The sequence below is a fragment of the Taudactylus pleione genome, unplaced genomic scaffold (assembly GCF_031769625.1).
Source record: "Taudactylus pleione unplaced genomic scaffold, aTauple2 ptg000012l, whole genome shotgun sequence".
Classification (NCBI taxonomy): Eukaryota; Metazoa; Chordata; class Amphibia; order Anura; family Myobatrachidae; genus Taudactylus; species Taudactylus pleione.
The window spans coordinates 11,574,819-11,590,770 of record NW_028284415.1 but is presented as its reverse complement, the minus strand read 5'-3'; the positions used below and the strand labels follow the sequence as shown (position 1 = coordinate 11,590,770).

The following is a 15,952-nucleotide window of genomic DNA, read 5'->3' as shown; positions in this document are numbered from 1 at the left end:
AAATGCAGATGCTGGAAGCATGACAGAGGAGAATCCAGACAGAGCATGTAAGTACCCTAACCTCCCCACAATCCTTAGGGATGCCTAACCAGGGTGGTACCTAACCCTCCCCCCCACACCCTAAACCTAACCCTCTCAGGAGGGGTGCCTAACCCTAACCCCCCCATAGCGCCTAACTAACCCCCTTCCCCTAGCCTAACCCCAACCCTTCCCGAAGGGTGCGTAACCCTAAGTTCTCCCGGGGATGCCTAAACCTAACCCCCCCTGCGGTTAAGTGCTAAGGACGGCCGGATTTACATCAATCGGTCCAGTGTCCTTAGGCATTCCGGCGTTGGGATTAAGATAGGCGTAGGTATTTTGGTGCCTATCTTAAGTCCCTTGTCGGGCTTCTGCTGTCGGGATACAGACCTGTGGCATTTAGTCCGCCGGTCTATAAATTACATCCCTGGTGGAATTGCCTGAAGCTAGTCCCCTTTTGGAATGAGATCAACACTTTGGTTCACACTATATTGGACTTACACGTTCCTCTCACTCCTAATTACTTCTTACTACCATTGTGTGACCCTGATGCCACGCACCATCTATATAAACTATTTCAACATATAGTTATGGCAGCCACATGTATTTTAGCGGCCATCAGCCAAAATCTGGCATATTCATTCTATGGAATATATGACCAGTATTCTTAAGAATTCTTCCAAAAGTTTTACAAAGACCTTGGGAGCCATGGACCTCTCATTTTCACATCCCCCAACATATAATTGATCACTGTAAAGTACTCTTTGATGTTTTACCCTCATTCTTCCTACTTACTGGACTCATGGGCTTGTCCAGCTGAGTCAGCCTCCCCCTTTTCCCTCCTTTCCCCCTGTCTAAATTTTTCATTTTTATGCTTATCTTTTCGATGTTTCTATACTCTTTTTTTCCCAGCATAATGTAAAATTTGGATGAATTTTCCTTATGGTTATAAAAGCGCTATGGAATTGGCATTCAGTTGTTCTACTGTTAGTTTACATGTCGGCTGTTTATTTTTGTTGTTAGGTTTAATCCACCATGTTTAGGGGTAAAAAATAAAATAAAAATAATATATATTATATATAATATAATAATATTCATATATTCCTGGGGTTACAACAATGAATGAGGTTGGTGAAAAGTGAGACTAGTATAACAGTGTGGTCTACTTGTTTGGGACACACCAGTAAATTGTCTTCTAAAATTGATGGTCAACAGTCACTATATATAAAGTTGATATATATTTGAAGTTTTTGGAATAGCTATAAGAAACTTATTTAATCATTACAGAGTAAAAAAATAAAAAATATATAAATATGAGAGTGGTGGATGAGGAAACTTGTATTAATTAAAAAAAAAAAATTGTAATCAAATAAGGCAGTAAGTGGCACCTAATATGTAAATTGTCCAGATTCAACTGTTCGGAGAAATCAGTATGTACAAATTATTAATGATTATTTCAGGAATATAATAATATTATTCCTTAATAATAAGAAATGTTAAATATTATTTGAGAATAATCTCTGAAATACATAGGACAAGGACAGGAGAAAATATCGGACCAGTGAGCGAAGGAAAGTGTTCTTTGTGGTGGTGTTTGTGTGAGACAAGAACATGAAGTTAATGCAAGTTTGTAGTCTTTTAGTCTTTGGTACTGGCCTCAAATGCTATTACTTGACACTCTACACAAGTGGACCATATTTGTCGAAGAGTGTTGCATCAGGTAAGAAGCAGAAACCTCTTGGTAGAACAATGACTTTATAGCCTTCATTGACTTAAATGGAAAATGGTTAAACACCTTTTAAGATTTACCACCCCCCAATAAACAAAACAAAAGACTCCGCCCGGTATTTCCAAATATGATAAAGTAATAAATAATTCACTGCAAAGCTTGCAGAGTAAAATAAGTATAAGTAATTATAATTATTAGAAGTTCTAAAAAGAAAAATAGCTTATTAAGGCACAGGTATGTAATCTCTTTCAGGGGATAATATACTGTATCTCTTCCATCCATAAGAAATATAAGTAGGTGTAAAAATTAACCTTAATAACTTGTCATGCAAGTGGTGACATGCACTGGTCTGGTCTGTCTAACTGTTAATATGCACTCAATTAGAAGGCCATGCCTACATACAGAAGGTCATCACTCAGGAACAACGCAACTATATATAAGGGTCTTAGGTCATTTTAAATAAGCAACATGTGTTAAGCTATGAGTTGAAACTGCAGCATTATAATTTTTTTAAAATCTTTTGCAAAAGGTCAACAATTCTTTATGGCCTAAAAGTAAAGGCCAATAACAGTGCAGATCTGTACTGTCCAACTTCTTAGACACATTTATAGTATTCCCGTGATCTATATCCTCCATTTTGTGATCTAATATTTATTTTTATATATTCTGGATTGTCTTATCTTGTTGCCTGTGAACCCTAAAAATGTTGAAGAATATCAGGTTCTCCTCAACGTTTTGAAGAAGACCAGCAAGCTTTTCCACAACATTTTGAAGGACCTTGGCATAGTTCATACTGCTTCTCAGCAACATTGCTTTTGTGATAAATCCACATTGTTTATGCACTGGGCCGATCATGTGAAGGCACTGATCATATCAACCTTTCTGGTGTCAGAAGTGAAAAAACAGCTGTCGTTGGTGGTTGAAGAGCCGTGAGGTTGACCTTTGTTTCCTCTTCTTTTTAATGATGGGGACCCAGACCAAACCAACAATCAAAACCATTAATCCTATTGAGAGAGCAACAGGTCCAAAGTTCTTGGAGACTGGTGCATTTGTATAGAGAAAGTACATTGTGGTCATTATAATCCCCAAGAGAAACACTGATCCCCCGATGGACATGATGATAATTGGCTTCTGATAAGTGTCCCAGGCACTTCTGTGGACAGTGGTCCAAAGAGACTCACTTCTTGAGCTACTGTACAATGTGCTTTCAGTCCTGCTCGTAACCAGGTCCTTGGATTCAGAAGAAGACCTCTCTCCACTGCTGTACTCACTGAGAGCTATGTGCTCTGGTGACTTATTCATTGTCTCATTCTTCAGGTCAGCAACTAATACCTGAAATACATAATGATTTGAGAATTATATCTCTATGTTTATATTCTGTCATGTTTAAACCATTCAACATTCTAAAAAGCCAAAATCTGGTGTTATACAAAATCTATCTTTCTCATCCACATATAGAAAATATGGGGTCACTTACCCAGGGCCCCCTATTACCTATAGCAGGGCAGAAGCAGGAACAGATGTGCACTATTCAGCTATACTCTCCCTTTAAATTTGGAGTTTCTATCTCTACATCCACAAATTAGACCATTAGTTTTCCTGGGCCCTACCACACAGGGCCATAACTAGGGGTGTGCGAGCAGTGTGGCTGCACAGAGCGCAAAGCCCTGTGGGCGGCACCGCCGCTCACCCGTGGCTCCTGTAACTGGCTAGCAGGGTCCCTGGAACAGCACCCTGCAGCCAGAATCTATGCAGGAGTGCCACCTGGAGCGTCCCTAAGACACTTCAGATGTGCACATCCCTGCTCTAACAGCCGCTGTAATGCTCGGTGTTCATAGTCCCACCCCCTACACGTGACATCACATGGAGGGGATATGGCCTGCATCGCGCGTCATGAGCCATAGTTACAGCTCTACTACCACAGAAATGAGATGAGGGAAGCAAACACCTGTTTCCAGGCAGAAGTTTCAATCTTGTGCCCATAGCCATACAGTGGATGTTTTAAGGGAGGGCAGGAGGTGTGGTGGCAGCTTTGAGCATCACAAGTGCCTATTCATCAGTGTTCATATACTGGGGCGTCTTCTGAGTTGGGAGCAAGTAATTTTGCATCTTGGTAAAACCATGTTGCATTGCAGTAGGCAGTGCCAGATTAATGCCCACATGGGCCTGGAGCTGAAATTTAGGGGCCTATTGTGTGCCACTGCAGGGAATGTGACAGTGGCTGCTGTGGTGTAACTAGTGATGTGGGGTCGTGACCTGTGTAGTGTGGGTGTGGTCTGCACAGGGTGTGTGGCATGTGCCATGGGTGTGGCTATAGTGGAGCAATTACAAGAAAAAGTTGCTTTCTGTATGAAAGGGTATGAACTCTATTGTCTGTCTTTCATTAAGTGTTAGAATAGTTGCAATTGATAAAAGAATAAAAATCCAAATTGTTCACTGATCATTGTCATATTTCTATAAGTGTTCATCCCACATCCTTAGTCACTACCATAAATTAATACATGAACTGCCTTCTTTAGCTTTTGAAAAAAATTAAATATCTGCAATGGTAATACTGGACTAGGGCAGTAAGGACTACCTTACTGCTCTGCAGCTGGTCATGCATGAGCTGGTTTGAGCTTCACGTTTTGTTAATTAAAAAAAAAAAATAATTAAAATGTTACAAAAACCCTCAAAAGTCTTTACATATAAAATATATATATATTTTTAATTTAACTGTAATCTCTTATTGCCATCCTGAAATAGTGCTAATAGAACAGGTAGGGCGGGATGTACTAATGGGGAAAATGCGGTAAAACCCCGAAAATGCAGTTTTTTGGGTTTTACCGCATTCCCCATATGTACAAAGCACCAATGGGTAATGCCATCTTCAGGTAGCATTACCCAATTGAAGCATATGGGCTTCCTATCGGTATGCTCCCCCTTGGGAGGGATCCAATCAGATGCACACAGATACAGCACGACCATGCAGTACAGCTGGGACTCTGAGGAGCAGCATGTGACACAGAACTGCACAGCACAGTGCAAACTGGACAGACAGCAGAAGAGATAGAATGGGATTGTGAGCACAAGGAAGGGGGGGGGTAATCTTAGGGGTCCTTCATAAGCCAACTTTCTTGGGCCACAATACACCTTAATCCTGTTATGATTACCAGAGCCTGCCTCGTGTGAACCGACTAGAACCTACCTGACGAGGCCTTCTGCCATTAACAACCACCCGTTGTTCCCTTAGAACTGGTTGTATTCACCGGTACTTAGGCGGCCGCCTGGTCTTAATACTCGAAGTGGTAGTGGTTCACACGAAGGTACTATGGAATCTAGTGGTGAGTGGGACAATGAAAACAAGAACAGTTCGTGAAATGGCTTGGGAGCCGATGATACGGCAAACGTGCCGATGGTGTGGCTTGAATGCCGATGGTTCAGCAATAGCAGTCCCCTAAGATCTCAAATTTATTGCGATAGAGAAGTCCAATTCAACTGGAGAGGGGGGAATAAGAATGAAAGAATTGATCATACAGAAAGTAGATGGATCTACGAATTACAGACATTACATCCAGAAGGTCTAAACATTGACCCCTGAGGCCGATGATCACGTATAATTATTGATATAAACCCGAATATACATCTCAAACAAGACTCCACCCCTTGTGGAAGATTCATAACTCTTGCTCTCATAACCCTTGCTCTTCACATTCAACCACTAGTATCTGTAAACCAAGGCACCCTTAAACAATCAGCCTGAATTTTCACCCTGATCCGGTCCAGAAGTTATAACACATTTTGGATGAGAATCAGGACAATCTACCAATAAGAATTAGCAGAATAATTAAGAAGGGTTATATTTGGTAAGAGTGGTCATGATAGGCATCAATTAAGTACTAATAGTGCATTAACCGTTTAATTCACACCTCCACGTCACTTACACTATTATTAATTATTCTTTGCTTATTATTTTCCTAGTTTAGAAGGTTATTCTTTCTGTCTAACCCCTGACATCAATGATTCAGAGAATTTCCAGCATTCTGTGCAGATAAACGTCCTATAGACGTCACACATCAGGACCCCCAAGCCTGTATCAATCATCTCCGTAATATATATCCCTTATTCTATACTTCTATCCAGAGGCATAAATAGATGTAATATCACTATACGTTCTTGAGAAGTGGTCCTGTATAAGATTACTACATTCATTGAAACATCCTCCCATTCATACTATATATGTAAAATAAAACTCACTATGAAGGAATTAGCACCAATAGATAATAATTGAACTTGTTACTCTCAAATCATTATTCACAATTAGTTGGATAAGCGCAAACATTTAAGATGACCAACATTTTAGTAATCTATCAATACTTTAATGTGCTTAATATGTTCAATTAGTTACAACATCTATATTGCACACTGATGCAATCTTACTAAGTAAAGAAACATGGCAAGACTTTTTTACACAACAGATAACCAGAGACGAATTAAATGAAAACTAGAGGGATAGAAATCACAGCAAAAATGGCCGCTTAACGTCATAGACTATAGAGCAACAATTAGACTCACCAAAGATGGCCGCCGCCGCGAATCTAGTCTAAAGCACAAACTATAGAGCTTATATCACATTGAGGAACTGTAGAGATACAGGCATCAACAATCCTTAATGGATGTCCCCAGATCCCTGCACACTTGAACATACACTGAGAATGCGCAAATGCGATACCCGGAAGTGCGTCTCTCACACCGCACACCGGAGTTCCGAACTGACAATTGGTATCCCTATATAACAGGAGAACGGACAACAGCAGACATTTGCCCTTGAAAAAGTCCCTCCCAGGGACGCGTTGGGATACAGTGACTTTACCCACTTGTTTTATATACCCCATTCATGTTGTACTTTGTACATTGCTTTGTAGTTTGTAACTGGAGTTACATTAAAATTGCTTTATTGTTCACTAGCCTCAGTATCCATATCTCACAAACTCCTATTACCCCTCACTCACATGCATGCATGCACCGGAGGACGTGCGGAGGAGTGACGGACCAGCAGAGGTACACTGTTTGGTAAGTACATTTTCTTACCTATACCACACTGCAATATAATGTCACTGTCACTCTGACACTGCATTCGTATCCCCTGAGGTGACGTGAGCTGAGGGAAGGAGGAACAACATGAATAACAAGCAAGGCGATCATATTATTACTGAACACCCAGCCGCAAGTTTTTGCCCACCAAGCCACAATCTGACTGGTCAAGCACTATTATCACTACACACCAAGTCCATATAGGGACATTTGACATATATTGAATATTCAGCCACAAGTTATTGCCTACCAGCTTTCTAAAACAGACATTTATTTTCATTTGAGACATTGTATCAGTTTTACCAAGTTCCAGCCTCAAGTTTTTGCCGACCAGTCATCTTATATATCACGCATATTGACTATACCGTATTGGAATCATTAGGCAGTTAGACATACTTGCCTGATTTAACCCACTCACCATAGAGCGCTTCCCTCCTTTTTTATTTTTATGTTTTTGAATAGCTGATGGTAGCAAGTTGACGGAAGTGTAGCGGCTTTGGAAGCTGATAGCGTGGCAAATGTGTCGATGGTGCGGCTTGTGTGCCGATGGTGCCGCAAATGTGCCGATGATGCAGCTTGTGTGCCGATGGTGCGGAAATAGCCATTAATAGGAAGCTGATGTAAGTGTTGCGGCTTTGAGAGCCGATGGTGCGGCAATTGTGCAGATGGTGCGGCAAGGGCCATCAGTTGGTAGTTTGAATTAAATGCAGCAGCTTGGAGAGCCGATGGCAGCATGGCGGTGTAGCTGCGGCTTGGAAGCCGTAGAGGTAACAGCATGGAAGCTGTTAGTGCAGCAAATGTGCCAAAGGTGCAACAAGAGCTGATGGTAGAAAAGTAAGTAGTCAGTGCTGCGGCTTGGAGAGCCGATGGCAGCACGGAGCTGTACGTGCGGCTTGGAAGTCGTAGAAGAAGCTGGAGAGCCAGAGGTAGCACGGAAGCCACTTTGGGAAGGTCCAAATCTGTACCACGAGGAGGAACAGAACGCTGACCATGCAGCCAAGCCGATGGGACTCAAAGATACGCTATAGTCGGTGAGGTCGTCAAAGCCCAGTGAGTACAAATAGAAGGAAGCACCAATCACGCAGCACTGTGAATGACATGTTACTTCCTGAGGCGTGCCGATCGCCTAGTGACAGGAGACACTAGAGTAACCCCGTCCTGACTAGGCAAACTGGCAAACTGCTCGAAGGAGACAAGTCATGACCGCGACTTGTAACAAATCCAGGGGGGTGTAGTTATAATCCCGACGTGCTGCATATCGGCTAACAGATATGTACTAGCACACTATGGGCCCTGATTCAGAGCCGCTCGCTGCTGGCAGGCGCTTGCTCTGAATCTTGGCTTTTTTTTTTTTTTTTGGTGTCCGGCCGCTCGCAAAGCTGTGGGTGACCACCCACAGCTTGTGCGAGCGAGTTGGAGACCATCGCGATTATCGCAACCATCGGGCTTGCGACAAGACCCTGGGGTAGGGTCTAGCTGCCGCAAGCCCAAGTGGACTCCCTGCTCTAATAGAACAGGCAGTCCACTACTGACATCACTAGTGATGTCAGTAACCCCTCCTACAAATGCCAGGCGTTCCTAAGGGAATGCCTGCGTTTGTCGGTAACCCCCCCTACCCGCCCACAATCAACATCGCACAGAGCTTGCGAGCGGCTCTGAATCGGGCCCTAAGACAGAAGGGAGTGGTGAGAAGAAGTGAGCTGCCGTATGGGATAGCTGACTCTATCCCTAGGTTATAAACAGAAGAAATAGATATACTGCGCTAAGCTGATGGTATTATGTGTTCTATTTGTGAACAGATGATAAAGTGGTAGCAAAGGTATATAGGGTAAATGTGTCACGACCATGTCTAGTTTCCACCTTTTGCCTGTAGACTTACCCCTGCCAACTGTCTCCATGGATTTGTATGTGCTCTGATCATGCTGCTGCAGCATTTCTCCCTGCATTCCTTCCACAGTGAAGTCTTCCTGCCAGTTCCGGTCCGTTCCTCTCAAGTTTCTACTGGTTCTAAGTTCCTGTCATTTATCACCAAAGGCGGTTCTCTCTGCCACATAAGTCTTGCAATAGAGCTATTCACCTCATCTGTGGTTCCAGTAATGCCGGTCTCCGTTGAATCCCGCTCATCACCTGAGACAGGCAACTCACAAACACGAATCGTGACAGAATGCACATATGTGGTACAATAGCTGCTGTATGGGATAGCTGATTCTGGCCCTCATTCAGAGCCGTACGCTCTGAGCAGAGCGCACGCTCTGAATGAGGGCCGTCCTCCATAACTATGGAGCGTCCTCACCACCCACAGCCTATACGAGCGTGCAGTTTGATGGCCGCGATGGTCAAGACCATCGAAACTGCAAGCCGGAGCCTGCGGTTGAGGTTTTCAACCGCAAGGCCCGGAGTGATTTTGGCTCTATCAGAGCCAAAATCACTCCCACTGACATCACTAGTGATGTCAGTGGGCCGGCTTCTGACTGTAGGCGTTCCCTTAGGAACGCCCCCGTCAGGGAGGCACGCCCACCAAAGGGGGCGTGCTGTCAATCAACATCGACAGCACGCCCCCTTTGATCAGATACAACGAACGAAGGAAAGTCCTTCGCTCGTCGTGTCTGGCGCATGCGCACGACGGAGCTCCCCCCGTCGTGCGCATGCTCAGTGCAGAACAGCGACCCACTTGCGAGCGGACAGCCGCTCGCGAGTGGGTCTGAATCAGGCCCTCTATCCTTAGATCATAAACAGAAGAAATGTTTCTTCTTCTGGTTTATGTATTGTATCACATATGTGCCTTTCCACCATATATTATTGCTACCACTGTATTACCTGTTCACAGACCGGTCATATAATACCACCAATTGAGCGCAGTATATCTATTTCTTCTGTTTATGATCTAAGGATAGAATCAGCTATCCCATACAGCAGCTATTGTACCACATATGTGCATTTAACCTATATACCATTGTACCACTTTATCGTCTGTTCACAAATAGAACACATAATACCATCAGCTGAGCGCAGTATATCTATTTCTTCATTGGTTGAAGAAATCCCGGCGCCGGAATGCCACTACCCGGCTACAAGACCGGCGCCGGAATACCGACAGGAGGTGACTTCTTACCGGGGGTAGGTTAGGGTTAGGCATCCCCGGGGGAAGGTTAGGGTACTTACCTGCCTCTGTCGGGATTTAGAAGACCGGGATGCCGCTGTCGGTTTTCTGACCAGCAGCATCCCGTCCAGCGGTATATCATACCGATTCCTGTATATATCTACAGTACACACAAATATATATATATAATATATATATATATATATATATAAAAAAATGAGAAGAATTGGCACTCACCAGGTAGCTGACAAGAAAATTGGTTTTTAATTACCCATCTTGAGGGAGAAAGTGCATAGAGCCATAAAGTGCAATAGTCATAGTCTACGTTTCGGTCCTATGTAGGACCTTCTTCAGGACATCACAGCAGACATGTTTCAGCTTGAAAACCAAAGACAGACTAAATACCACCACCACTAGCTGACATATATACCCACTTCCATTAGGTGGAGCTCCACCCACGCAAAACACAATGTATGCTGGGACATAGTCACTGCATATTATAAACAACTAAACAAACATATCCCAGTCGACACTAAGATGATTTCCTTATTAGCAATGAGTCCCACCGCCCATAGAGCGTCGAGAACAACTTCCACATGGAATTAAACAACAGATATAAGAGAAAGAAAACGGCGCTATTACCGGAAGTTCCATGCGTTCCACAGCAGTGGGACGCATACCTACAACCGGAAATCGCGCACAAATCATTGTCGGGAGTTAGTCAGCGCTATAGTTACAAATAGCGCTGACATTCTCATGGGGCTGTCATTATAATAGTGTCAGAGTGCCCAAAATGGGATCAACGTCATCTGCACATTCAGCAGCAAAAGTTTATTGCTCTAATGCCTTCAATGGCACATAAGGACCCAAACAATAGAGGGCATGCAGCACAACATATCTCAATAACACCCCCTGCTGGTCTGGAGGATAATACAACTACACACCACAGGGAATAAATGTTCAAAAGTGGGTTCTCATTTAAAAAAATATTATTAGCAATGCGTTGGTGTAGGTATATATGTCAGCATAAAACCAAACATTGAAAAAAATATATATTACAAAAATAATAATCAACAATAAAAAGTCATGTATAAAGAAATGACCCTAAACAACATTAAATAAGGAAAAGGAAAAATAGGGACTCCCATAAATATATAGAAGCCCTCATTACAAAATACCATCATTACAAAACATCATTTCAAAAAAACATTAAGTGGATTGGATTCATTAAGTCCCTTTGGAACTAGAGTGTCTAACTCAAAAATCCATCTTGCTTCACGTTTACGTAAGGCAACATCCCGGTCACCACCTCTTCTCAAAGCAGGGATATGATCTATCATCATGCATTTCATACTAGACACTGAATGCCCAAGTTGTAGAAAATGTAGTGCCACAGGTTTATCTGTTCTCTGTGTCTCTATCGCCATTCTGATGGATGAGCGATGATTCGCCATCCGTTCTCTGAAGGGTCTCTTCGTCATCCCGACATAATACAACCCACATGGGCAAACTAGGATGTAAATAATAAAGTCCATAAGACAATGTAATTTGTGTTTTATTTTTATCCTTCTGCCATTGTGCGGATGAACGAAAGTAGCTCCAGTCAATAAAGACCGACAAGTTGTACAGTCTGGACATCTGAAACATCCCATCTTCCGATTGTGCAGCCAAGTGTTCGTTTTTACTTCTGGTGTCATAGTTGGTCGCATTAAAAGATTACGAAGATTGGGACCACGTCGATAGGCACAAACCGGCGGCTTCTTGCCCAATGCTCCTAATTCACGATCTGACGTGATTATGGGCCAATGTTTACAAATAACTTTATTGGCATGATTAGAAGTTGCATCAAAGGTGCTTGTAAATAGCATCCTTGTCGGGTCCAATCTGGAATTTTCTGTCAGACCTGTCTGTGAGTGCCGTGTTCTTGCCTTAGATAAACATCTACGTAAAGTCATGTCTGAATAACCTCGTTCCAAAAATCGCTGGGTCATCCCCGCAATTTGTGTTTCTGCTTGGGAAACTGAGGAATTGTTCCTAAAGATACGTAAGTATTGAGAAATTGGTAGACTTTCTTTTAATTGACTTGGATGTTGACTCGTAGAGTAAAGTAAGGTATTGCGATCAGTGTCCTTCCTATAAAGGGTGGTGCCGAGAGTGTTGCCATCACGATATATCGTGACATCCAGAAAATTGATCTCACAATGATGTACTTGACTAGTAAATTTTATAGGGGAATCCAATTCATTCAACAAATTGACCATGTCCATAAATTGAGCCTCAGAGTCCAACCAAATCAAAAACAAATCATCAATGTAACGCTTGTAAAATAAAATTTTTGACCCAAATACAGGTAGGATATGCATCTGTTCAAATTGTGCCATATATAGGTTGGCATACGCCGGCGCCAAATTTGACCCCATGGCGGTGCCTTTACGTTGTATAAAATAACTATTACCATATTGAAAATAATTATTAGTCAGAACTAATTCAATAAGTTCCAGCATAAATTCAACTGGAGGACCATGATAATCATTGTTTGTGAGAGCTTGTTTAACAGCCTGTAGGCCGCCATCATGAGGGATCACAGTGTATAGCGAGGATACATCTAACGTAGCCAACAGTATATTGTCAGGAAGATATGTCAATGATTTAAGGCTAGTGAGAAAATCATTAGTATCCTTCACATAACTAGGCATCTTAACAACAATAGATTGCAAAAAAGAATCGACAAATTGAGCTAATGGTTGTAGAGTAGAATTGCGTGCCGATATTATCGGTCTCCCTGGGGGATCAACCAATTGTTTATGTATTTTAGGTAACGTGTACAATATCGGACACACTGGATATTCCACTCTTAACCACCCAGCAACCTTTTCATCAATCCAACCATGCTGGCATGCCAACTCAATGGCAGAGTCGACTTTACGTTTCACTTTAATCATAGGACTAGTATCAACCTTGGTGTAAGTGTTTATATCAGATAACTGTCGTTTAATCTCTCTGTCATAGGCATGCCAATCCTGCACCACTGTAGCTCCGCCTTTATCAGCTTGTCTAATCACAATTTGATCATTTTGTATTAGAGATTTAAGGGCAATTCTTTGAGCTCTAGACAGATTATCATATCTCGGCTTGGAGTTGACCATCCTCATATCATAATCCAAAAGCCGTAAGAAGGTTTTAATGCTTGCGTTGTTACTTTGGGGATCAAAGATACTAGGTGATCTAAACGATGAATCTGGTATAGAATTGTTGGAGTTACCAAAAAATTCTCTAAGTCTCATCTTCCTACCAAGTTTATAATGGTCGACAGACCAACCAAAACTATTATGTAAACTGGTAGGAACAAACGATAAACCACGAGATAAAACTTCCAACTCTGCTGTAGATAATTCATAGCTAGATAAATTGAATACGTTATTTAGTAGCGTCTGCCCCTGCCTCTCCTTCTTCTTGTACCCCCCTCTCCTCGTAGGGTATCTGGACCTCTTCCTCTGACCTGATCCACATTGGATCTGGTCACTCTGCCTAAAAAAGTGCCACTGGGAGGTCTAGAGACAATAGAGCCCATCACACTTGAATCAGTGTGTTCACTCTCCGAGAGAGATTGGGATGAGGAAGAATCAATATGTTTAGATGTATATGTATGGGCTCTGGGTAGTCGTCTTGATCTTTTGGGACCTGAATCACCTTTCAACCACTTATACACCTGGTGGTTGTTATAGTCATAATTGACCGTTATAAGTTTTTTACGTTTGAAAGTGATTAAATCCTGCTGGAACCTGTCAATTTGTTCCTTGAGCTTATCACACCAATTAGCCGTTTTATCTGTTGTAAGAAGAGTCAGAGAGCTTTCATCAAATATGGCAATCTCCTGTCGGATTTTGGTAAGTTCTACCCCCACCTCTTCAATTACTAACAACATAAGATCTAATGAACATTTGTTCAACACACCACACCATTTGGTGCAGAATGTGAGGTTATTACGACCAATGGTGGGTACATTGTTCACTCTAAACCCTCTAGGGATCCTCTTATTTCTATAATAATCCGACAGGAATTGCCCATGTAACTTAAGCTCAATTTCTCGTTTCTTTAGTCTTAAACCTTTATAGAATAAATCTTTAGGAGTTTCATCAGGAAGTTGTGTAAACTCCAAATGGTCAAAGAGAACTTTGTCCGCATCATCATCAGTTAGAGAAATGACATTATTCTCAATGGCACTAAACATAGCTTCATCAATTTCATATACCTGTTCAGACGCCATAATAGAAAATAATAAATAACAAATGACAGGGCTGGACAGAGAGGCTCAACAAATGGACAACAATGTCACCATAAATAAAAAGTGACATACAAAAACACCTATTCATTAAAAAATATTTTAATTTTCACGGAAAAAATGATCATATTGAGTGAAATGGCGGAACAGTCAATATCCAGGTTTTCTTCAATCACTTGTAATAATCCTTGACAACAAATCCACAAAAACTGAGCAGTGCTGGACAAAATCCAGTTTATAAATAAAACCAGATCCAACTAATAACCATACAGAGTGTCCGCAGTTGCAGCACCAGAATCAACTTGGGGGTGCTCAATTAAGGACAAAACAGCCCATGAAATATAAAAAAATGAGAAGAATTGGCACTCACCAGGTAGCTGACAAGAAAATTGGTTTTTAATTACCCATCTTGAGGGAGAAAGTGCATAGAGCCATAAAGTGCAATAGTCATAGTCTACGTTTCGGTCCTATGTAGGACCTTCTTCAGGACATCACAGCAGACATGTTTCAGCTTGAAAACCAAAGACAGACTAAATACCACCACCACTAGCTGACATATATACCCACTTCCATTAGGTGGAGCTCCACCCACGCAAAACACAATGTATGCTGGGACATAGTCACTGCATATTATAAACAACTAAACAAACATATCCCAGTCGACACTAAGATGATTTCCTTATTAGCAATGAGTCCCACCGCCCATAGAGCGTCGAGAACAACTTCCACATGGAATTAAACAACAGATATAAGAGAAAGAAAACGGCGCTATTACCGGAAGTTCCATGCGTTCCACAGCAGTGGGACGCATACCTACAACCGGAAATCGCGCACAAATCATTGTCGGGAGTTAGTCAGCGCTATAGTTACAAATAGCGCTGACATTCTCATGGGGCTGTCATTATAATAGTGTCAGAGTGCCCAAAATGGGATCAACGTCATCTGCACATTCAGCAGCAAAAGTTTATTGCTCTAATGCCTTCAATGGCACATAAGGACCCAAACAATAGAGGGCATGCAGCACAACATATCTCAATAGGAAAAATAGGGACTCCCATAGATTTTTGAGTTAGACACTCTAGTTCCAAAGGGACTTAATGAATCCAATCCACTTAATGTTTTTTTGAAATGATGTTTTGTAATGATGGTATTTTGTAATGAGGGCTTCTATATATTTATGGGAGTCCCTATTTTTCCTTTTCCTTATTTAATGTTGTTTAGGGTCATTTCTTTATACATGACTTTTTATTGTTGATTATTATTTTTGTAATATATATTTTTTTCAATGTTTGGTTTTATGCTGACATATATACCTACACCAACGCATTGCTAATAATATTTTTTTAAATGAGAACCCACTTTTGAACATTTATTCCCTGTGGTGTGTAGTTGTATTATCCTCCAGACCAGCAGGGGGTGTTATTGAGATATGTTGTGCTGCATGCCCTCTATTGTTTGGGTCCTTATGTGCCATTGAAGGCATTAGAGCAATAAACTTTTGCTGCTGAATGTGCAGATGACGTTGATCCCATTTTGGGCACTCTGACACTATTATAATGACAGCCCCATGAGAATGTCAGCGCTATTTGTAACTATAGCGCTGACTAACTCCCGACAATGATTTGTGCGCGATTTCCGGTTGTAGGTATGCGTCCCACTGCTGTGGAACGCATGGAACTTCCGGTAATAGCGCCGTTTTCTTTCTCTTATATCTGTTGTTTAATTCCATGTGGAAGTTGTTCTCGACGCT

The 15,952-nt window shown here is 41.8% G+C and overlaps 1 protein-coding gene across 1 annotated transcript in view; it reads right to left on the bottom strand.

Moving 5' to 3' along the window:
• Positions 1-2,540: 2,540 nt before the first annotated feature.
• Positions 2,541-15,952, bottom strand: part of PIRT (phosphoinositide interacting regulator of transient receptor potential channels) — an 87,874-nt gene continuing 74,462 nt past the window's right edge. The window contains exon 2 of the mRNA XM_088468406.1: positions 2,541-3,079. Within this exon, the coding sequence (XP_088324532.1) occupies positions 2,636-3,079 (444 nt within the window). The 3' untranslated portion in view covers positions 2,541-2,635. The remainder of the gene's footprint in view (positions 3,080-15,952) is intronic.